The sequence below is a fragment of the Pyxicephalus adspersus genome, chromosome 6 (genome assembly GCF_032062135.1).
Source record: "Pyxicephalus adspersus chromosome 6, UCB_Pads_2.0, whole genome shotgun sequence".
Lineage (NCBI taxonomy): Eukaryota > Metazoa > Chordata > Amphibia > Anura > Pyxicephalidae > Pyxicephalus > Pyxicephalus adspersus.
In genome coordinates this window covers 95481805-95506035 of record NC_092863.1, presented here as the reverse complement: position 1 = coordinate 95506035, position 24231 = coordinate 95481805, and the positions used below count along the sequence as shown (strand labels likewise).

Here is a 24231-nt window from a genome sequence, read left to right as displayed (position 1 = left end):
ACCACAATCGCACTTTATGAGTGAGAAAAACTGACTGGAACAGCCAGTCATAGTTACAGCAAATCGTCCTTCTGCCTTAAGACACTGTAAATGTTTAACAACGGAACGCTTTCTAACAAAGACTGCAATCATAAATGAGATGCATTCTTTTTTTTTATACTCTACAATGATTTTGTTTTCTTTTTTATTAGAAAACAGAGAAGGCTTGAGTCTATAACTGTGGTTTTATAAGGCTCTGTTTCATACACTCTGTTCCTCAGCAGGTGGTGTGATCACAGCAGCAGGAAATATATTACTAACTGTGGGGAGCTGGCTAATAAAAAATTTTTTAATGAACATGTTCAGAAACAAGAGTATTGCCATTTCACAGCAGGAGCCCAGCAAATGCTGTGGCTGGTTTGAAGAATTACAGCAAAATGAAAGAATCAGAATGAGCTGGGTGATACAGAATATCCATAGGAGGGACCAAAGGTCTGAGGTCTCTGAAACAACTACTGCTTCTCACCCAATGGCAAAAAGATTCCAGAGAACCAAAAAGTCCTCATAAGTTTGGGCATACAGTGAGGTCCAATGCCTTGAATCGAGCATTAGGCTGCATGTGATATAAACACTTGTACATATGTACATTGGGATTGTGTGTCTATTACAAATGCAAAGTGGGGCATTTAGAGGGCCTGTCCTGTCTACTTTACCAATAGATTTGATCCACCGTAAAGCTGAAAACTATGGCCAGGTAAAAAGGTAAACTATGGCTAAGGTAAAACTAAAGCACGTCCACTTGACTTGAACTCACTAGGTGCTTTTAAAGGGCTATCTACACCAGTCTAGATGCAAAATATGCCGGCATGCCAGTTCCACTTTTTTCTAGAGCACACAAGAAATCCCAGAAAACCAGGGGGCTTTGTTAAGGGATAGCAGTCTGCAGTCTCAGGAGATGGTTCAATAGAAATTAATTATAGATTTTTTATGTTTCAGTTTTGGTGAGACACTTCCTTTAGTTTACCTGCTCTTTGTGCAGACCTGGAGTTTAGGGCTTGTCATTGTAGGACAATTCCGTAAGTATATAGAGCCCAAACCATAACTCACCAGAGATGGCATTTGTCACAGACATAAGTGGGGAATGCAGAGCAGGAGTGACCCCCCACACTGTGTGGTAGCCCACAATCCCAGCAAGGCCAAAGGTTGTCACCATCTGTGTGAAGGCTGAGTGAGGGGAGGCAATGCCCAGACTCAGGAGTGTGCCAAGACCTAGGGGAAAAAAAATAAAAAACAAATGAATATTTATTTCCTTACATTTATCTTATCTCATTTATATCTCAACCGGACGTAGTGGGCAAGTCAGTAATGCAAAGCAAAAAGTATTTAAATACTGAACCCCACAAAGGTGATGATCTGGCTTTTGGTAGTTTTTTCACACTTGCAGATTTTGTGCTGTCCATTTTTCTCTGTATGATTTCTCATCTGATCTTCTGTAATAAATCTTGCAAGGAGAATATCAAATGAAGTGATTATTAAGGCGGTTAAAGGAAGCCAAGATGTGGAAGCACTGCTCTGTAAACGGGCCATAATAGCAGTGATCCCTCTCAGTCCTATGTGATGCATCTGGAGTCTACAACCAACTCCTATAGCAAGTCTGCAGTCTATGACCCTCTCTTGCAGCATGCTCCTTGTCTATGATAATATTCAGTAGCATGTCTGCAGCTCCTGGCATCTTTTAGTAGCATTACATTTAGGTAAGTTTCATATGTGACCCCACAGTGATGTCAGGAATCACGTTTCAGGACTCTTATATTACAGCTGATCACCACTGCTCCAGAGGCACCCCTACCACCTACTCCACTACCTTTTGGAAACAATAAATAAGCTCTGCAGTCAAGAAATACACAGTACCTGCAGTGTATGCAGAGGCATTGGTCATGGTTTTCCTAAAGGGAGAAACAGAAGCTGCTTTTTCAGCTTCCAACTCAGCCACACTCTTCTGTTTCACAGGAACTCCAGTTGGAACATTGTTTGGTTGTGGTGCAGGAAAGATGACCTTACCATCCTAAAAAAACACAAAAGATATAAGGGTTAGCTAAAAAAAAAAAACAAAAAACAAACAGGCAGCCTTGAACATCGAATGCTGCGCACCATGGATATATTACATATCTGTAAATCACCCATCTTCATCTTTGTGGGTACTTATGTCATTAAAACCCTACCTGAAGTTTTACACCTTTATACCATTGCATGGTATGATTTGTGACTTTTTTCTTGCAAATCCCTCAAAAAAGGTCTAGTAAAATTGCTACCTACAGCTACACTGGAATGCCCTGGGCTGAGTCCCCAGTCTGAATGTATTTAAGGGAAAGGGAGGGGATTGTTACACAGCAAGGTGCACATAGAAAGCTGCTGTAACAAGAAAATGAAGACCATAAAAGGAAGGCTGTACCAAGTGTATCTGACTGCATATCCACATCTGTAAATTCAATTAAGCTTTTAATGGAATAAAAGTGACTTACACATAAAACTACATACACATTTAAAATGAAAGAATCTTGCATCTAGTCAGATACATATGAGAGTAGTAAAATTGTTTTGAGAGAAGAGGAAAAGTCTTACATACAATGTATGGACACCCTATTTTTAGTAATAAAGCAAAACTTTATGAGCCATACCATTCTCCTAATTTTACACAGTAACAGAACAAGTTACCACAACTAAAAAAATAACACTCATTTATAGCCTCATATTTACTTATTTTGATATAATATAAAATGGCATTTCAAAGAAACAGCAAACAATTGCTTCGGAATGACTTTCAATTCCGTAAAAAAAAAAAAAAAAAAATACTTTATTAAATAAAACTGGCAACGTATGCGTGCAAATAAACCATACACAAACACAAAGCAGAGAGGAAACAGAGCTGAACTGCTCAGGCCTAGACTGAATGTCAGCCTATTTAATCTTAGACTTGGCACAGGTCACCACAATGGCAGCCAGTAATTAGGTTGATGCTGCATGGTCGGCTTACACAAAGGCCTTCCCCTAAAATACTATTTGTTTTCCACTGTATTCAGTGCTGCATGTGGATGAGGACAGCACATCAGGAGAGGGGGAAAAAGCCATTAAACCTAAAAAGTTTCCTAAGGGTGAATCCCATTCAGTATACATTTCACCTTGTAAAGCAGAACTAAAGACGGACTGCTTACTTATCCGTGTTCCAGCGCAGCACCCGCCATCTTTCTTCGCTTGCTCCTGCTGCAGAAAATCTTCAGCCATCTTATTTGGCTATGCTGGGATAATGCGTGAGAGTTCATTTATCCTGGCACATGCAAAGAAAACCAGGATTGCTGAGTTTTCCTGGCAACCAAAGCCGACGTTGCATGTGCAGCTCAGCTTTGATGTCAGAAACCCAAAGCGATCAGGCAGGTCATACACAGAAGGGACATGGCCTGTACCCTTCTGCAATAATGACCCGTGTGATCATACAAACTTAGGTTTAACTTTAGTTACACTTAGGACATGGTGATTATTCTGACATCCCAGTCTAAGCAAAAAAAAATATCGGTTTATCAGTATTTTAACAAAACCTTGCTGCAGGAGTTCACTCTGGGTAAGTTTTGCCATTCAGATGATGAAGCTGGGTGCTCCAACCCAAAAAAAAACATAACCACCATTAGTATTCTACCAAGAATTCTTTTTAGGCTAGGTGGAAAAAAGCTGTAGGTGGGTGGTGGTCCCGCTATTGTGAACCAACTTTTGGGCCACAACCCAAGAACAGCTGAGTGGTTACTTAAAAGTGCTGGGTGCCAACCATGATCAACTTGATCAACTAGTAAGTACTAATGTACCTTGTGCATATACAAGAATGAATTCCACCTCTGAATTGCAACAGGCATATTAGTTCTGTCATCAATTTGTGCCATCAAGTCTGAAATCTGGAGGCCCATTAATCAAGCGGCAAACAGCCTATTTGTCAGCAAGGTGTCCTTTATAGACAAAGATTTCTGCTTGCCTCATTTATAAAAGTGGCATTCAGGTGAAAAGTTCAATGCTTTTTAGCAGGATCAACATTTTAAAAGATCACCAGGTTACTGGGGTGAGTAAAACCAAAGCTGACAACTAAGCCCTTGGGTAAATGCTGGACGACAAAGCCATTTCAAGGACAGTATTGATGACATTTTCTTAGATCTCATTTTACTTGTCTTTTGTTTTATTTAAATATCATGAAGAATTTAACAGGAGAAGCAGAAACACACAAAAGGTGGGTGGGGACTTTCAATACGTTCATGTGAAGAGAAAGTCAAAAATCATTTTTCTTTGTTGGAAGCCTACCAACCAAACCCTATATTTGGATGGACTTTGCAATTATTTATGCAACCTCCAGTCAACAATAGACACACTTTATACCAAGTTGAAAGGATGTTGCTTATAGGAAGTATACAACTATGATAGCAAATTTGTCTAATAATGTATCCTAAAAAATGAATTACCTTCATGACCACAGTTCCCCTGATCACATGATCCATGGTTCCATAATCAAACTCATCCTTCAGAGAGTAGTAGAAGTTTTCTTTATCAGGACTGATGGCTTTCAGCAGTTTTGTGATATTGTTGGAGTACAGTGTGCTGGCCTGAGTGGCCATTCGGCTTGGAAAGTCGGTATAACCGATGTGTGTCACACCCTGAAAACGAGTTGAAGAACTGTGTTACCTTATTGTGTAAAACACAAAGATAAAATCATCTAAGCAGACACCATAATCTAAAACAATGAAAATATGAACATCATAAATGTTCTCACTAACTATTGTGGCTTGTTTTGTTGTAATGTTCCAGCCAGGCAGCTAGATACACAAGTATAGGTTTCACAAGTCACATACTTTGCAATGCAGCTTATCGTCTGACTATGACAAAGCCCTATACACTACTCTGAAGCTGAGAAATACAACTACTTCCCCAGCTTGTAACTGAACAATGAGTGAGCAGCAGCATATGGATGAAATTATCCGTCTGCTGTCCTCTTTTAAAAGATTTTAAATTCAAAATATTTAGGCATGTGTAATTATTATATAACATATCTTCCCTCCTATTGTGTGATACTTCCCCCATCTCCTAGACTGTAAGCTCTTCAGGGCAAGGTCCTCTCCTCCTCCTGTGTCAAGGTCTTTGTCTGTCATTTGCAACCCCTATTTAATGTACAGCGCTGCATAATATGTTTGCGCTATAGAAATCCTGTTTAATAAATAACCTGCAAGACTGATTAATAAAGAACAGAGGGACAGATCAGAATAATGGAATACCAATAAAATGCTAAAACAATAACCCACCTTGTGCACATACAGCTCCCCAGGTTTGGTAGTTTCAATGTTACCACCTGCTTCAGAAGCCAAATCTACCACAACTGAACCTTCCTTCATGGTTTCAATCATGTCCTTCTTGAACAATATGGGAGCCCTTTTCCCTAGAAATGAAGGAGAGCAGAATTACAACATGCAATAGAAGAAACTTAGAAACAGCATTTAAAGATTTTTACCTTTACCATTTTTTTTTTACCATTTTAAAGATTTTAGAAAGTACTTTGTGCACTCATGCCATACAACATATAGACAAATAGAATTTGGAAACAACGACCTAAAATACTGGTTGACATTCAAAAATCGGGTTCCTTCAGATTTCTGGCATGGATTTCAGAGCGCATTTTCAAATTTACACTGTTTTCTGGAGGCGCCATTTATGTTTTGATGGCGCTGTACTCCAGAATCAGCTGTTGGGTCCTGCTTGCACGTGCTTTCCTGCTCATTCCTTCTCTTTTAAAGGACTGTACAGGTAGTCATTTTCTGTTAAATATATACAGCATAAATAACTGTAAAAATGTGAAATATTCAAAAATCCAGCACTCCTCAGGTCCGGAGGTTTGCAGATTTTTGAATGTCAACCAGTTACAACCTAAAGTGCAAGTTAACCATTTGTATAAAGAAAAAAAACAAAATCAAAAAAGGAAAATAAATTAAAAGTATGTGTGGCAAATACAGTTTACTGTTAGCAAAGTGTACCCCTTCTTTACCCTAAGCTACAAGGGGTGGGGTTGAGACATAATACTATTATTATTATTATAATTAATATAAATAATAAACCGTAATTCTACAGCGCCAACATAATACTCTGTACATTATGTAGGGGTTGCAAATAACAGACAGATCCAGAGAGTGACACAGGAGGAGCAATACGTCCCAACATTTTACAGTTTTTATATCCTTTAATGTCTGTATGTTGGAAGCCATTTTAGGTAAGGATATCAGATTGATGGTGCATAAAGCTTTGCTTTAGGGAATGGAGGTGTCCATACATTTTCTACAAGACTGCTTTAGTCCCAAACTTATACCAGAATGAAAACAGACAATAAGAGTAGTCATAAAGGGGAAATTATTCATAATCAGGGGTAACTATTTTCCTGAATTTGGGGGTCCAGGTGGGTTTATCTGAGCAAGTATTGGACAATAGGGAAAAGTAATGAAAATAAAACTAGTATGCATTATTTCCTGATTTTATTACTAGGCTACATACCTGGAATGAGCGCAGTAGTAATGATGATGTCCACATCTTGACACTGTTTGGCAAACAGCTTCATCTCAGCTTCAATAAACTCCTTGGACATTTCCTTGGCATAACCTCCTTGACCCTCACCAGATTCCTTTAGGTCTACTTCCAGGGGCTCAGCACCAAGAGACTTAAACTGTTCCAAAGCTGCGGCCCTGCATTATTTAAAGGCATAACATACATTTTATCTATGACATCAGGTTATAGCACAGCATATATAAACTATATAATAAAATGTATAATGAAATATAAATTTTATATGCTTCAGAATAAAATTATCACTGGGATTACAATGTTTATGTGCATCAGACAGAGTAGAGAAGTCTAATCTGTAGTTATTTTAAAGAAAATCCATGCTTTGCCCATACAGGGCAAGAAAAAAAAAAAAAAGATGTCCACTTTATGGTCCTCAAACCCACCAACATATACAGGTAGTCCCCGGGTTAGATACGAGATAGGGACTGTAGGTTTGTTCATAAGTTCAATTTGTATGTAAGTAGGAACAGGTACATTATTTTAATAAATGCAATTAGGACAGATGTTTGTCTCATCATATTATTAGGCAGAGTGGTGTCAGTTACTGTATAAAATCCTCACTGTTAGTTACGTGCAATAATTGTCATTGAAAAGGATCTTTAATGATCCTTTCCAACGATAAAAGACTGCACGATGCATGAACGAGTGTTGTACATACAACACTGTTCTGCTCTATGGAGAGAGGATGACAGAGCGGCACCCGGTTGCGTTTTCTCCCCTTCACTTTCATTAGGATCTTCGTCGGAACGACGAGTGCTGTACACATGCCAAATTCTCGTCCGATTTCAGCCCTGAGGTGATTATCGGACGAGAATCATATGACTTGTGTGCGTAGCCTTAGTCAGGATCATCTTTCATTGATCACTGAAGCTGAATGGAGAAGGATAAGATTATGTACTGGGAAGAGGCAACAAGGGAACACTTTTTTTTTTTTGTCCTGCATAGGCAAAATAACCGCTCTGTATAACAAGAATTAAGACATTATTTAACAGCCCTGGCGGTATGATTATTGAGGTTTTTTAAATGCAAACGCGGTGCATTTAAAAATCCTCATTATTTCAAATTTCCCGCCCAGTCCTGCCTACCTGCATGATGGTCCCAACCTCCAGCCATGCACTCACGAGCAGATGCCCGGTCGGCATCTGCTTCCCCGGTCGGCATCTGCTTCCCCTGACCTCGCATCTCCAACGTTCACACGCCGGGGACGCAGGTGCATCGGCAGGGAATGAAGACGCAAACATCGCTTAAGGACGCAGCAGGCACTGCTGGAGGACTTCGCTGGAACATGGGAACAAGGTTACCTCAGGGGAAATTCCACTCCACCTTTTGGTATGGAAAATCCACCCCGAGCCACACTCAGGAATACCACCAGGGAGGGTAAAGAATCATTTAAGTAATAGCACAAACTTTAAGAAACCTGAAGCCTGCCATGGCTGAACTGTATTACTGCCAATGTTAGTTACTGGCTATCAAGCTGACAATGGTTTCCACCATTTCTGAGTCACTAGACTAACGCAAGTCTACAAATGAGTCGATTTGACTTCAGTCAGACTTTACAGCATGACTAGCCGATACAAACCTTCTTAAGAAATCAGCCATACCTGGTGTCAAATCCTCGGACAATGGCACCCATAGATTTAGCAGCACCTGCAGCAGCCAGACCAGCGACCCCACCTCCAATAATCAATACCTGCACAGAAAAAAATCCAACACAATTAAATAAATATATTGGGTATTCAAACCTTTTTATTAAAATAGCAAACAAAACTCCCAGGCACTGCTAACATACATAAAAAATAATTCCTTGTTTAGAGAGTAAGAAATAAACACAAAGTGCTGCTTAACACGGGACTTTTAGGTATGACAGGAAGGTTCTGCTGTTTGTAGAACGTAGGACAGGAAGGTTCTGCCGTTTGTAGAAGGAAACTATCAAAAGGACTGTAGTCCCAGTGCTGTGGCCCTAACTGGCCTGCCTATGGCCCTAAGGGGAATGGGATTGGACATGTACTGGAACCCATGTCCAGCCTAACTTTGCCAGCTTTTCCAAACATTTCACTCAGAGCTTCGCCCTTTACACATCATGCCCCACCAGGGAACTGTAGTTTCAGGAGCAACTTACCAAGCTTCCAATTGCATATAACCACCATTGCTTAGTGATTTGGCAGGTGGGACCACATAAAGGAAATGTGGGCACCATAAAATGATTGATTCGATTGGATATATTGATACAAATGATCGGAATACTGACAGGATTTAAATGATTTTGCCTTTAAGTATTACAGAGTCGTCCCTACAAAAAGTGTTGTTCCCCTTTATTTCCATTCTGGGGACAGCTGTAGCTTTGGAGTTCCCACTATTTTCTGTTTCAGTTAAAAAAAATTAAAACAAAAGGGCAAATAGAGGGCAATTTAAACTTAAAGCAGGTTTAACCCTTCTCCACCATTATACTTTTATATCTTTTTACATAAAACAGGGAATCAGACATTCCCTCAAACATTCCATTTTGGGAATCTCCAGGTCCATGTATTTCAATAGCAGTAATTGATTCCCACATGGGAATGGTTAAAGAAATGTCTGATTCCCTGTTTTATAAATAGAGCGCTATACAATTCTTTAGCAAATGGAATGAAACCCAACCCAAAGCTACAATAATCATACACACGCCAGAATAAAAAATGTGCAGCAAATTCCCGGACTCCGGCACTCCATTCCATGCACATTACAGTTTCCAGGTACATGTAAAAAAAACATTAGTGAACTCATCCAAAAATACCACACACACATACACACCAGAGACTTTTTAAACAGACGCAGAGGAGGTTTGTTTTCACTTAGAGAGCAGCTCAGACATTTCCCTTCCCAATTCCCCATGTTACAGGTGCACATTACTATGCATGAGCGGAGTCTGTACAATACATGAGAACTCACTTTCACTCTTGCTATACACTGGCCCCGATTTTTTAAAGTTCTCCAAGACTAGAGAGGAAAGACTATCATGAGCAAACCTGGGTGATCCAGCAAACCTGGAATGGAATTATTAAAAATAATTTCCTAATAGTTGGCAAATATTTCAATCCTGGACCAGATCCATTTTAGGTTTGCTGAATCACCCAGGTTCTCACCTGGGTGAATCACCCAGTCTGTCTTCTCCAGTTGTCCTGGGAATTAATACATCAGGTCCAAAGTAACCTAACTTACTGAAAAGCCCCAACCTAAACAAAATCTTTTCTATAGACTAACTTACACGTACATAAAACTCACCTAGTCAGACTGGATCAAAGTGTTAAAAGTCTCTGCTTTTTATAATTCTAAACAGGAAGTTTGATTATAATTTGCGTTCCATGGTTCACCCATCCCCAATATGAATAGGAAATGAATATGCATGACCGATATGGATTTTGTGTGTTATCTGACTTGCTGCGACTTCTAATGTACATCATGAGAAGCTCACAGTGTGCAGTGAAATCAGAGTAAGCAATTTCAGTACAGGAGGGGAGCTGGAACAACTGTGCCACACTAAAGCTAAGGCCAGAAAAGATTGTTTGCTCCCCCCTCTCTCCCCACCTGTAACAAAAAGCCCCCATGCTGGAAGGAAACCGCAGCTTAGGATTCCTACATGAGAAATGCAATCTAAGCATCTGCACGTCCTTCAACTGTCACCACTACAGCGCTGCAACTAGCTAACTGGACAAACGTGTTACTGGCTGTGATGCTTTAATAATAACAATGTGGCATACCATGCAGAGTAACCTCTCCTGCTGCCCACAATTGGCCTTTTATTAAAAGGGAAACTTTAACCCTTTAGTCTTAGATCGACCCTGAATAGATTTCTATCAAGTGAAAAGCTACTATTGGGTTTTCATATCAAAATGCTGGCCTGCCATGATTTACTTGTGATAAGAACAATTTATAGTGTTACTTATTGCTGTTGTGGTGCAATTCTGTTCTTTATTTTCCTCTTTTTAATTGTGTTCTCGAGGGCATGTGGGAGTATGCAGTCTTATTGGAAAGCAATCTTTCAGAAATATATAGACATTTTTTTAAGCTGGGTGGGAAAAAATTTTAGGCGCGTGGCAGCCCCTGTATTATGACCCAACTGTTCTGTACCCACCCAAAAACAGCCGGGTGGTGCGCTCAGCTAAAAGCGGCAGGGGAGAACACTGTATATACACATACATATATATATATATATATATATATATATAGAGATAGATACACACACACACATACATACATACATACATACATACACACACACATATACATACACACACACACACACACACCTGTGCTCTCTTGCTGAAAGGTTATTGAATAAGCTATGTCTGCACCCAATTAAAAAAAAAGCCACAGTTTTTTTTTTTAATTCTTTCTCATGCATGTGACAAAGGTATAGTATATATAGTATAAGGTATATGTAGTAAGAACCCTGTAATCAGCTTGAAATTGAATACTATTTCATCTGTTAATATTGTTTACAACTGGAATAATGCTAAAACTACTAAAAGAAAAAAATTAAAAAGAATAAAAAGGTAAAGCACCAAGAAATAACTAAAGCTAAAGTTTTCTCTAATCCTGTAATGCACCATCAACACCACTAGAGGGAAGCGGAGTAGTTGTAATTTCTTAAGCAACTTCCCTATATACAATATTATTAGTTCTATTATAGTATTAGTTCGACATTAAAAGTTGCATATGCCAAACTAACAAATTATATATATATATATATATATATATATATATATATATATATACCCTGGTAATCATTATTCTCACCCATCACTGCTTAGGTGTCATTTGTTAGGAATGGCAGAAGCTGAATTTCAGAAATGATTGTCAAAGTGCGTGGGTGTGACAAGTACATTTCTATAAATAATCTTGTTTACCTAGAAGGGAAAGTTAATTGCTTTTATCACCCAAATAGCACCCAAGTCTTCTTATCTGTCTTTCCTACTCCATAAAATCCCACTTTGAAGACTAATGGGCTCATCCCTGCTTCAAACATGAAGTTTTTTAATCTTAATTATTGAAGCAGCTCGGTAGACGTGTTCAAACACTAAAGGTAAGACCAGACTATCATATGAGATCCCCACACTCAGCTGATATGCAGTGCAGCAAGGCAAAGCCCTTGCAAAACTAGAAACCAACTCAGGATGCCATGATATAGATATACCATAGAGCAGGGGTGTCAAACTCAAATACACAGAGCGCCAAAATGAAAAACTCAGACCAAGTCGGGGGCCAAACTTGGGAAATTTATTTAAAAAATAGGAAGTAATTCCTTCGAAATAAGTATAAAAAAATTTATATGGAAACAAAGAGGTATTGCTTAACATGCAATCTGGAACAAGAAAATACTTGTCAATGCGATGTAAGCACTAATTGGCCCCTAGCTACAGTTCTTGAAAAGATTTGAATAAAAATGGCTAGAATGTTAATAATCAATTGACACCAAATATTGAAATTAATGTTACAACTGATATCTATTTACAACTGATATCTTCAAAACACGTTAGAAAAGAAAAGGAAAGTTATTTACAAAAGAGACAGAAAAGAGTGGTTTCACACATTTCACAAAGATGATTACCTTGTACTTTATTTTTTGTTTCCTGCAGTAATTTTATTTCTCCTGCTGTGAGCTAGGAATGAGACGACTGGTCTCAAAGGAGAAACAGAAGACAAGTGATGCTAGGACTTCAAGTATCTATCAAGTATCTATGGAACTGCCCAATGCGGAGCCACATAAGCAGACAGCTGTTACATAGACCTGAGACGCGGGTGATGCCAGGACTGCAGTTCCTGGCATTACTTGCGTCTATAGAACTATGTGGACGTGAGTGATGCCGTGAGTTGCGGTAGCGACATCACTCGCTGTAGAAGGCATTGGCGGGCAGGCGGGCCAGATGCCATTTATTTTCCCAAAGGGGCCAAACAAAATGACAGAGTTTGACACCCCTGTCATAGAGTATCTAGGAAAGGTATAAAAATATTACACTTCTAATGTTAAACCCTGACTTTGTAGACATTACAGCAACCTGGCACCTTCTATCCTCCATACCCCTTCTCTGCCATTGCCTGAAAACACAGCTAATGAACACAAGGCTTGTTTGAACATAAACAGGCTCATGTGTAGCTTATGTTACATTTAGCAGCAGGTGCAGCTTAGCATGCCACATCTGGAACATAATCTCCTGCACAACGTGACATAGGAAAGGTAAACGCCGCGCTACAATGTGAAGGAAAGCGGTGCCAGTTCATTGTGAATGTAGGTGTGAGGTCGCCATCTGCTGACTGCTTCACCAACAACACAACCATGGTCAAAGAGGATGATGTATCATTTCCTCACTTTATTCCCAAACAAGTCAGAATATATAAAAGCAACCCATGCCCTGTGGTATCTAGAAACATTGGAAGATCATTGTTCACACTGTCTGCACTGGCCTGACTTTTTCCCATACTGCATTCCTGAGCATAAGTGCAACTCTCTGAAAAATGTTACTAGTTGGGGATAAGACATATCTTGACTGGGTGTCCTTGACTTTCATCCTATGGGCAGCACGGTGGCTCAGTGGTTAGCACTGTGGCCTTTGCAGGTCCCAGGTTCGAATCATAGCCAGGACACTATTTGCATGGAGTTTGCAGGTTCTCCCCATGTTTGTGTTTGTTTCCTCCGGGTACTCCAGTTTCCTCCCACATTCCAAAAGCATGCAGTTAGGTTAAGTGGCTTCTTCACAAAATTGACCTTGGACTGTGTTAATGACATATTTCTGGGAAAAATGACAGGGCTTTGTAAAGGACCACAAGAAATTTGATCAAAGCTTAAACAGGTCAAGCGGTGAAAAACCTGATTTGTTAGGCAGCGTTGGGGTCTGGTAATTAGTTGAATGGAATAGATGCAGATGAAGCAATGTAAACTATGAGGAGGCTTTAGATTTATGGAGAGAAATAAAAAGATATTCTACTTACTTTGGCTGGTGGGACTTTCCCTGCTGCTGTGATCTGTCCGGTGAAAAAACGTCCAAAGTTGTTAGCAGCCAGGACAACAGCTTTGTAACTGCAAGGCAAAACAGAGGATAAATGTAATACATCAAAATAATAATTTATATTTTAATCGTGAAATAAATTAACTGGAATAGGCCAAAAAAAAAAAAGTTTTTCTAAACTCAAAACTAAAAATAAAATAAAATTAAAAAAAAAAAAAAAAAAAAAAAAAAATTACTGCAGCTCTCCTGGTAGTTCAGCTAATAGAAAATTTTGTGTCATTGGTTGACAACAACTAACTTCTCCATTGTATCTATGGATGCATCCATGATTGTCACCAAGGCTGGACTACTAATAGTTCTCCCCAGAGCCTTTTAGCTGGGTGCACCACCCGGCACTTTTCAGTAACCACCCGGCTGTTTTTGGGTGGTTACCTAGGAGTTGGGTCACAATAAAGATTTCTCAGCAAAGTAATGTTTCCTAAACACTGAGGGTCTGTTCATAAATTTGTGTTACTGCTGCAATCACCTCATGCATTAAAGCAGTATGGTGGCATTCATTCCCATAGGCACCTAAGCAGATCAGCAGCCCCTGTGGCCCACAAAGACCTTGTTACTAGCAAAAGAGAGCAAAATGAGTAGAAGGATGGCCCTAACGGTCCGCCGAGCAAAATTAGTAGAAGGATGGCCCTAATGGTCCGCTGAGCAAAATGAGTAGAAGGATAACCCTAAAAGTCCGCTGAGCAAAGTGAATAGAAGGATGGCCCTAACGGTCCACCAAGCAAAGCGATTAGAAGGATGGCCCTAACGGTCCGCCAAGCAAAGCGAATAGAAGGATGGCCCTAACAGTTCGCCGAGAAAATCGAGTAGAAGGATGACCCTAATGGTTTACTGAGCAAAATGAGTAGGATGTCCCTAATGGTCTGCTAAGCAAAGCTAGTAGATTGATGAAAGTGAGTAGAACCTACAGACCTACATTGCTTTAATTTGACCTCCAGTCCTTCTTTTACAATAGTTCAGATTCACCTCTATATTGAAATTTGTTACCCCTATTTCACTGCACACTGTGCATTTCTTGCAATGTGCATTAGAAGCTGCAGAAAGTTATTAAAGCCCAATTCATTTCCTAGCTGGAGGACATCCGACATCTAACCCCAGCCCTGCCTGCTTCTTTCTTCATTGGATTTTGACACCTTTAATTTTGGAAGTTCAGCATCACCCAGAGCAATCTGCATGTAAATACTTGTACAGTCTACCAAAGAACTCCCACTCGCTAAGACCGACATCCACTCCTCACTGCATTTTATTATTGCCAAAACTCTTTAAAAAAAAAAAAAAAAAAAAAAAAAAAAAAGGGGGGGGGGGGGGGCCCCACTACTTGATCAGTGCCAAAGGCTCTGCCGACAGCTCGCTCTTCCTCCCCCTCCCCCATTTATAGGACAAACTGTCACTGTGTGTGCAATGCTCATTCATTCATAAAAGATTATTTGAAGTGATGTAAATTTACCGTGTACGCAGCTGTTAGTAGTGTCTTCTTCCTGGAATTATTCTGAACAGTAAGATTTTAAGCACCCCCTTTATTTTTGGACGGATATTCTATAAGGACTGTCTTCATCCAAAGGGAATGGAGACACTGCATTTTTGTTTACACTTTATGTCCTACAACTACATATCTATCTGTATTTATGTAATGGGTTATAGAAAACCAGACATGAAGAAAGAACACTTAGTGACAGGTAATGCTGGTCATCTAGTAGTGTGAGTCAACAAAAATAAACGAGGGGCACACAAAAAGGAAAAATAAAAGCACATATGAGGACACAAATTCCAACATCATCACATAGATAACTGTTGAAATCAAACTGGTCAAACACAAATTAAACAAAGAAAAATAGGGCAAAGGTATATCACCGTCACACAGAAATGTCTGAGATTATAACAGCTGGTCAATCTTTTGTGTCCCTCAGATGACATTTATTGCACAATGTTCGTGTCAGAACATGAAAGGATTCTTACCCGGCAATGTTTGCCATGGAGCTCAGAGCATCATATCCCTGAGCAATGGTTACACGTGGCACCTGGTCCATGGCCAAGACTGTTGCGTTCTTCTCTGATAATTTGTTCAGCAGATCTGGGTTCTGTGCGGGGTAAACAAAGCTGACCAGAGTGGAAGATGGTTTGAACAGGTCCACTTCATGAAGTCCCAGTGCCGGGTTCAGCATTGGTGCCCGGACCTGAAAAAAGACACACAAAGTTTGTTATGGTGTCCATTCTATTCTATAAAATATATTTAGAATTGTTTTTTAATGTTTGTTTCCTTTAGGAGTCAGTCAGGTGAGTATAGCTGGGTCAACACATCCGTTTACTATGTGATAGTTAAACCTTTTTAAGGTTAAGGTTTTGACCTGCACTTGTCCCCGGCTGCCTTCAGTAGGAATATAAAATTATGCATTTCATATTTGCCTAACAAAAAAATGTTTTTTTTTTTTTCATTTTTTTCTTAACTGAACACAAAAATAAATAGGTAAAATAATACACATATAGATTCTGTTTAGAGAGCGCTTAAGGCTAACTCACATTAGGGCATGTACACATCTTGAATATATTGCCAGCCCGATTAAAATGCAGTGCCCACGGCAAACGTGGAATGCAACCATCTTCTATTTCCGGACTGATAATAAAATGTATGTAATGCCAATCCTAGATTGTAAGCGCTTCAGGGCAGGGTCCTCTCCTCCTCCTGTGTCACTGTCTGTCATTTGCAACCCCTACTTAATGTAGAGCGCTGTGTAATATGTTGGCACTAAATAAATACTGTTATTATTATTATTAATAATAATAATAATAATAATATATGATTCCTTGGAGAGAGGGGAGTTAGTTCTTGATTTCGAGACCCCACAGCCAAGACTTGCTAAAGGGAAGTAGTGTATTTTGTTTTTTGTAATATAGTGTTCTATATTGGCTGGAGCAACTAGGACCCTAATAAATCTCGTTTTACAGCAATGCCCAATGATTTTGGGAATAACAAAAAAGGACAGGCAATACAGTTTGGTCAAAGCTGCTGATCGTTCACCATTCACGGCTTTAAACAAACTATACTGCTTTAAATGTCCTGTAAAAAATGTTATTTAACCATTTCTTTATACTTAAAATATGGCACCAAATAAAAAGAAAGGAAGAAACGAATTACTTTAACAATGAGGTCCGATGCAAACACTTCCTTGGTTCCTTGGATTTTGGCCCCAACCTCTTTATAGTGATCATCGGAAAACTTTGAGGCCTCACCAGCTCCAGATTCAACCACAACATTGAAGCCTTGTTTAACCAGAGCCTGGACACCGGCAGGAGACAGCGCCACTCTTTTCTCATTCTGAAAGATCTCCTTTGGAACACCAACTGTCAGTTGCTTGTATGGAATTCCTGGAAGAAAAAAAAAATCTTTATTTAGTGTTATTCTTTATCATCATTTCGTATCCATCATGCACCCAGCAGACCATAATACTTAATGTACTGTACCAAAAAAGGAGCAAATTAACCTGGGAGCCTGGGGGAAACCCACAAAAACACAAAGAAAACAAAGTGTCCTGGCCAGGATTCAAACCAAGGACCCAGTGCTGCAAGGTATGAATGACTTCTAGCAGCTTGTGACTATTATTCCCTCAATATAAGGTTAATCTAGGAAACTTGTCCTGTTGCCACATTGTGTAACATCTCATCTTGCTAATTTTAGATACAAAGAAGTACAGACCAATGGACTGGTTCTAGTATTCCAAACTCTGTACAGCCAATTTCCCCAAGAAAAAAAAGATTCATCTTTCTGTACTGATTACTGATGGCTCCACACTGACAGATTATTTGAACTTTACTATAGAACCATGCAAAGGCCCCTCCTGTAAACTACTTTCATCTAGCTGTGTGTCCCATTCACAGAAATAGTAACAGATGTTTAATTATTATGTCTGATGAGAATTTGGCATCGGCATCCCATTATGTGTGGCCACTGGTGCATCAGGACCCGATAGAGGCCAGCTTTGTTAATATAACACAGTATCCCTTAATGTTATCAGTACTTTTCCATTTTTTAGAACTGCCAACAATAAAAAAATATGGGTCCATGATTGCACATTATGTCTTCCCGCTTCCAAGACTTAAAGACTGCAGTGGTTATGTAAGATATTTGCAAAATATGTAATACAAAAATGTATTTTTTTTAAATCAGACTGTCATTTGAATAAACAAACATTCACGCTGTGAATCCTGGCCATAACACGAATAAATGCAGACTTCTATCTCCAGTGTTCCGGTTTCTCCATGGTGCTCAGATGTAAATCTTCAGTAATAAGCTATACCAGTATTGCTCATCCAGGGTTCCCCCTGAGGTTGCTACGGGTTCCTTGTTCAATGAGCAGTTTTTAACTCTCAGGTCAGTTTAAGTGACGCCAATGACTTTTTGGCTTTCTGTAACTATGTCATTGTTCCCCATTAGCCAGCAATGTAAAATGATTCTTCCCACTGATCACCATGTTAAAGTACTGCAAGCTATGGATTTAGTAATTATAGCAGGGGGTTCCTTAAGACCTGAAAGGTATTTCAAGTGTTCCCCATGTTAAGGTTTTAAAAGGCTGGACTATCATATCTGGGCATCAAGATTGGAAAGCTCCCATCCTCTTTATATCAACAAAAAATAATACAAAAAATAGTTAAGGAATTGGATAGGTGGGGCACTCTGCCTCTTTCCTTCTTTGGTAGATGCCAATTAGTCAAGATGGTGTCGTTTGCAAAATTGTTATATCCCATGCAGACGATACCTCTCTTACTTAAACACAAAGATATACAATTGCTAAATAAAGCTTTTGGAAAGTTCATATGGCAGGGGAAGAGAGCAAGGATTTCTTTAGCCAAACTGTACTTGCCGAAGGAAGAGGGAGGGGTTAATTTCCCGAATGTGAGACTTTATAATTTGGCATGTATTACTCGCCATGTTATAGACTGGATAGGGGATACCTCCAGGTACTCCAATTTTGAGTTGGAAATGAACTTGGTAACACCGTGGGATTTGAAAGCTTTACTCCACTGTAAGGTCTCACAGTTACCTGCCTCAATCAGATATCATTTGCTAGTGAGGGATATGGTACTCACTTGGAGGGAGATGAGACGTAAACTAAAACTACCTACGAATGTATCCAAGTACCTTCCTAGTACTGGTGATCCAGGTTTTGTGTCTGGATATACGAGTAAAGTGTTTTATAAATGGAAAGAAAAAGGGCTATATTTATGGAAGGATTTATTGGAGAGATAGACCAACCGTACTACTATTTACAAGCTGTGACATATTACAAATCATTGACACCAGCCATATGTGCGGGATGATCCTATGCAGCAGGATGTATTTGATAAACTGACTACGCTAGCGTCACCCTCTATATCTAATATTTACCAATTCTATCAAAGTCTCTTTAATAAACCTCTTACAGAAACAAATGTAAGACACTAGCAGAGGGACTTTGCAAACACAGATCTGGTGGCTTATATTATAGAAGGCTACCAGAATGTGCGGAATTATATGGTGAACGAGGTCTGGAGGGAATCACATTTAAAAAATATACATAGCGCACATAAGGTAATGAGGAAACGTGATTCAGCCGAGTTGCAGAGGACATATTCATACTGTCCTAAATGTGGGGCATTAAATACTACATTAACACATTATTTGTGGACTTGTCCGCAGATAGGTCAGTTATGGGATGAGGTGTTACAATTTATAAATGAAACCACAGATCAAATGCTCCTTAAGGATCCGATTTTGTGTCTATTTGGTTCTTGGGAGCATGAGGACTCTGTCCCATTCCCGGTTAAATATAGAGGTTGGACCAGTATATGTCTACTAACGGCTAGGAGGGTGATTCTGAAGGATTGGAATAATTCTGTGGCCTCCGTCTATACGGGATGTACTCGCATTGTTAAAAGTAGTAGTTGATAAGGAATTATTTGAGTCGGAGAGAGAGGGAGATAAACGGATCACCCGCTTCTTCCAGATATGGTACCAATAATATAGAAAAAGTACTTAGCGTACAGGAAAAATTGACCATCTATGAACGATTCAAATATTCTACGTGGATAATAACACAGGAACTGTTGTAATTTAAAATGATTGTGAGCATCCTGGACGGTATGGATTGTTATATACTATAATGCTTTCCAGTAAGATTATACATCATTTATGTTTGTAAAGAATTTTTGGGCCTAAAGATAGTTAGAGTTTTTGTGTTTATTTACTTTTCTTTTTATGGTATGTTTTTTGTTTTATGTTTTATTGTATTGTATTTTATTTGGATTGTGATATGTTATGGAAACTAGCTGTGAAGTAACACTGGAATTGTATTTTTGTTTTTTTTATAGATTGTGTTGTATTATTTTTTGTTGTACTAGTTGGAAAAATAAAATAAAAATTATATTAAAAAAAAAAAGGCTGGACTATAAAAAGGAGTCCTAAATGTTTGCACTAGTGGTTAATAAAGCAATACTTTATTTTTAGTTATATTACCTATAAAATATTCCATCAAACAGGTGAATAAACAAGGTAGGGATTTGCCATTTTATTTAAAATATGGAACAATGCAAGTCTATAGGAATGAAAAACCCAGTTGTAGTAAGTCAGAAGGTGGTCAATTGCAGGTGACTGTTTTGGTTTGGAATATAGTAGTAAACCTCACTATATCTGCCCTGGCAGATGTTGGTTTCTGGGTAGATAATCCCAGCACGTTGGGATATGGGGGAAGCAATGTGGGGACAAAGGAAGCCCCTACAAGCTCCCTTGAATATATAGGGGATGAAGCAAGTAGATAAGACCAGAAAAACATCAGGGAACGACTGGATAAAAATCATGTTTATTACATAAATCAGTAGGTCCTATTGACTTTTTATAGGGTTGCCTGAAAAATCTGCAGTTATGGCTTGTAGATGTTTCCTTTTTTAATGTGTTTGGTTGAAGAAGTATCCATTTCAGAAATGTAAATAAGAAATTATATAAAAAAAGAAAAAAATGTGCCTTCACAAATATATATATTCATTTAAAGCCCATAAGATATAAAAATGGAAGCCATCAGTCACTGCTCTTCATCTGACCTCTACTAAAATCCATAATTAATCATCAACTTACCGGCTTATCAAGTTTTTACTACTAGCATGCACAGAAATGTTATAGCACGCAACTTTCTCTGAATGTGTGCTGTCTAGCTGTGGCTGGAAAACTTCAGGTCTGAGCCACATTTCACATACCAGGTTGTATATAAAAAGAATGCATGATAAACTTCCTTCTAAAGTATGTTGCCATCATACAGCATACAGCATACACAGCAACAGTAGCAGTAGACAAATGAATGTAGAAGTCATGAGTCCAATTTAAAACAGATTTAAGGTGGAACTAAATTCTCATTGGTGTGGATGAGATTTGCCATAAGCTGTGTAAATGGGCTGATAAAGGCCCAAGCTCAATTTTTTATAGGTGGCCTGCAGAAATGAGAGATGCAGACACCTCTCAGCCCTGCATCCCCCCGAAGCCACCATCTTTGCTGCAGACTGCATGGCAATCTTGGGTGGCTACTGGATGGCCACAGACCATGTAACTTAATATTGTCCCCAGTGTCTGGTTCTTTTTACAATGGTGCTGTGTAAAGAGATTGACCCTGCACTGCATGGGCTGTGCATTGCAGCCAAAAATACAAAAAGCCACCAGAAGCCTAGGAAATGTAGTTTAGGTGAAAGACTTAATATTACCATAAACCTTTTATTTTAAAAAAAAAATCATTCCATCCATTAATAGATTACAGTATAAGGAGTCAAAAGCGTGACCCTGACTGTATCCATTACCTGGTTTTACAGGCTTCTGACACCAGAGTACCTGGTGTGTACGGAACATGCGCAGACATGGCGTCTTTACAGTCTGAGTCTTCAGGGAGATGACACTGCTGAAGAGGGGGCTTGTGCAGCTGGTTGCTACAGATCTTAGGAGGCCCACCATGTTGGCTGGTAGTCACTCTCTTCTCCCCGTCTGGCACGTTAGTCCTCCTGAAAACAAATAATACAATAAATAGTGTTAACCCTGAAAAAGATATTCACTGTACCAAGAAAATGTAGTGTGCAATATCAAGAAAAACAATATCAAATCACTTGCCCCTCCATACCCAGGAAGAAGCTATATAGCAGCAGAATGGAGCTGCTGCAGGTAAAAAGATATTTTTAAAATAAAATTAATCACCATTTAAGCAATTTTCTCATTTGTACCTAAGGCTATGTACACACGTCAGATGATTCTCGCCCGAGACAAACAGTCAAGCTGGACACCTATCATGGATCTGTACTGACGGATCCATGAACAACAGCCAAAGCAAACCAGGGTACAGAGATAGGCATTGTGTGTACAGCGCTCGTTCATTAATTTGTCACTCTTTGGTCATTGTAAACGATCACGAAAGACAGTTTCCAGCAACAACAATTGTGTGTATGCAGCCTTAGGGTAATCAGCCTGTATTAACCCTTTTCTCACCTTCTGCCTTTATCCATTTTTAATATTGTTTTACTAAGTTTTTGGTTTTTTACTTTACACTTGAAAGTGTGCAATATCAAGAAAAAAAATATAATTTATACTAAACAAAAAAATATTTATTTAATGTTATTAAAAATAAACATTTCGTATCCATAATGCACCCACCAGCTTAATTAACGCTTAATTTACTCTAATAAGGACATTTTTTAAAAAGGAGCAAATTAACCTAACAGCAATAAGAGTGCCGGGGGTAACCCACAAAAACACGAGGAAAACAAAGTGTCCAAACCAAGGACTGCTGCAGGGTATGAATGACTTTCTAGCAGCTTGTCCTTCTGAGAACAAGTAATACAATAGTGTTAACCCTGGAAAAAAATATTCACTATACCAAGAAAATATAGAATCCAAATTATCTCACACAGTTGTCACCGTCAGTCCTAAGGATAATGGTCCTCTGCAAATACTTTATTGTGGGAAAAAAACCCTCAAAGCCATGAAGGTTAGAAATCCAAGTGGCAATGATATCATAATGCACAAAGGAAGCCATAGAGAAGCAACCCAATAAAGGATTCTTTCTACTGACTCTGCATGCAATCTTTGCCAAAGGCAAATTAAGAAAGACAGCCTTAAGGCACAGGTAAAGTAAGTTTTGATCACCGACACTTTTTGGAAAGTGCAAAACCACCAGCCCTCAGGGTTTTGCCTTTCCATGAATGATCATAATTCAATGAGATGCCTAAAAAATTTGCTAGAAAATGTGACTACTCCAAAGTCATGGCCGCTCCATCTTTGTATTGGTTTCTTTTCTGTCCTGAGCCCTTGCCTCCCTATATACCCAGATAAGGGGACTACTTACAGCTCTCACATCATAAAAGGCAGCACCCAGCTGCCGTCTCATGGCTTTGGTCAATAACAAAAACAAAGTTTATTGTTGATAAGTTCAGGAGACAAATATGAGAACACTGCTGCAACAAAGGCTATGTACACACGTGCAATAATTGTCGTTGGAAGGATCTTAAATGATCTGCAATGCATGAACGAGTGCTGTTCATACAGCGCCGTTATGCTCTATGAAAAGTGAGAACGATGGAGCGGCAATCAGCTGCGCTCTCTTCCCCTTCACCTCCATTATGATTGTTGTTCATCGTCCCTGGATCCACCAGGATGGTCGTCCAGACGATGAACGACGAGCCCTGTACACATGCAAGATTCTCTTCCGATATCGGGGCTGAGCTGATTATCAGACGAGAACCATTGCACGTGTGTACCCAGCCAAAGTCCAGTCTGCTCCATCCTGACCTCTCAGCAATCAGACATTACTGAGCACCTGGGATACAAGTAGGAGTTGTGATGTGTTGTTATGTACAGCAAGCAACAAGCTCCTTCTCTGTGAATTAAAAGTGCAAACTAAAGTCAGGGCTGAAACAGGATGTAGAAGATTGTCTGGTTTATACTTTTAAACTGCTATTAAAAAAACAGAGATTGATCTTGGTGCTCATTATCGAAAAACACACACACACAAAAAAGTATAGTTCCCCTTTAAACACTGGGCATGTAAATGAGTCATTATTGTGCAGCCCCATGAAAGTACCCAAAAAGTGACCTAGATTCCTCTGGACTAGCTTAAGCCAAGAGCCGTGTTGTACACGAACAAAGTAAAATTCGCTGCCCAGTCTCCCGGACATCAACCAGCACAGCCAAGTTATGCAGAAGAACCGACATTCTGCTATTGTTTTTATTTTTACAGACACAAGTAAAAGATTGCTGCAAAATGCTGCAAAAAAAATATATCCCATTTCTCCTTTTTATTCGATTTTGTGAATCATGAGAAGTCTGAATGAGCCAAGCAATAGGACAGCACCCGGCAGAGTGTGGAAACCTTGAGCAGAGCCACCTAGTCACATTCACATGATATTGAGCCTCCATGTAGCTCCGTCCTCTAGAAGTCTTTCAAAATTCATGCTAAGCCATATGCCTATTCCGACATAGTTCCATGTAAGAGGTCTGGAATTTCTTTTAGTACATACCACAGTGCAATACGCACTTTATCTCTAATAGGCATACTCTGCACTGAGGAATAGGAGGACT

General features: G+C 39.2%; 1 protein-coding gene across 1 annotated transcript in view; it reads right to left on the bottom strand.

Annotated features, from left to right (window-relative positions):
• The window catches only part of NNT (nicotinamide nucleotide transhydrogenase), a 75537-nt gene that overhangs the window by 44009 nt on the left and 7297 nt on the right, over nt 1–24231 (bottom strand). Inside the window, exons 2-11 of the mRNA XM_072416679.1 lie at nt 21468–21665; nt 16789–17018; nt 15612–15829; nt 13582–13669; nt 8217–8305; nt 6547–6734; nt 5310–5443; nt 4476–4667; nt 1891–2044; nt 1087–1248 (exon numbers count right to left, since the gene is read on the bottom strand). Of these exons, the coding sequence (XP_072272780.1) occupies nt 1087–1248; nt 1891–2044; nt 4476–4667; nt 5310–5443; nt 6547–6734; nt 8217–8305; nt 13582–13669; nt 15612–15829; nt 16789–17018; nt 21468–21618 (1606 nt within the window). The 5' untranslated portion in view covers nt 21619–21665. The remainder of the gene's footprint in view (nt 1–1086; nt 1249–1890; nt 2045–4475; nt 4668–5309; nt 5444–6546; nt 6735–8216; nt 8306–13581; nt 13670–15611; nt 15830–16788; nt 17019–21467; nt 21666–24231) is intronic.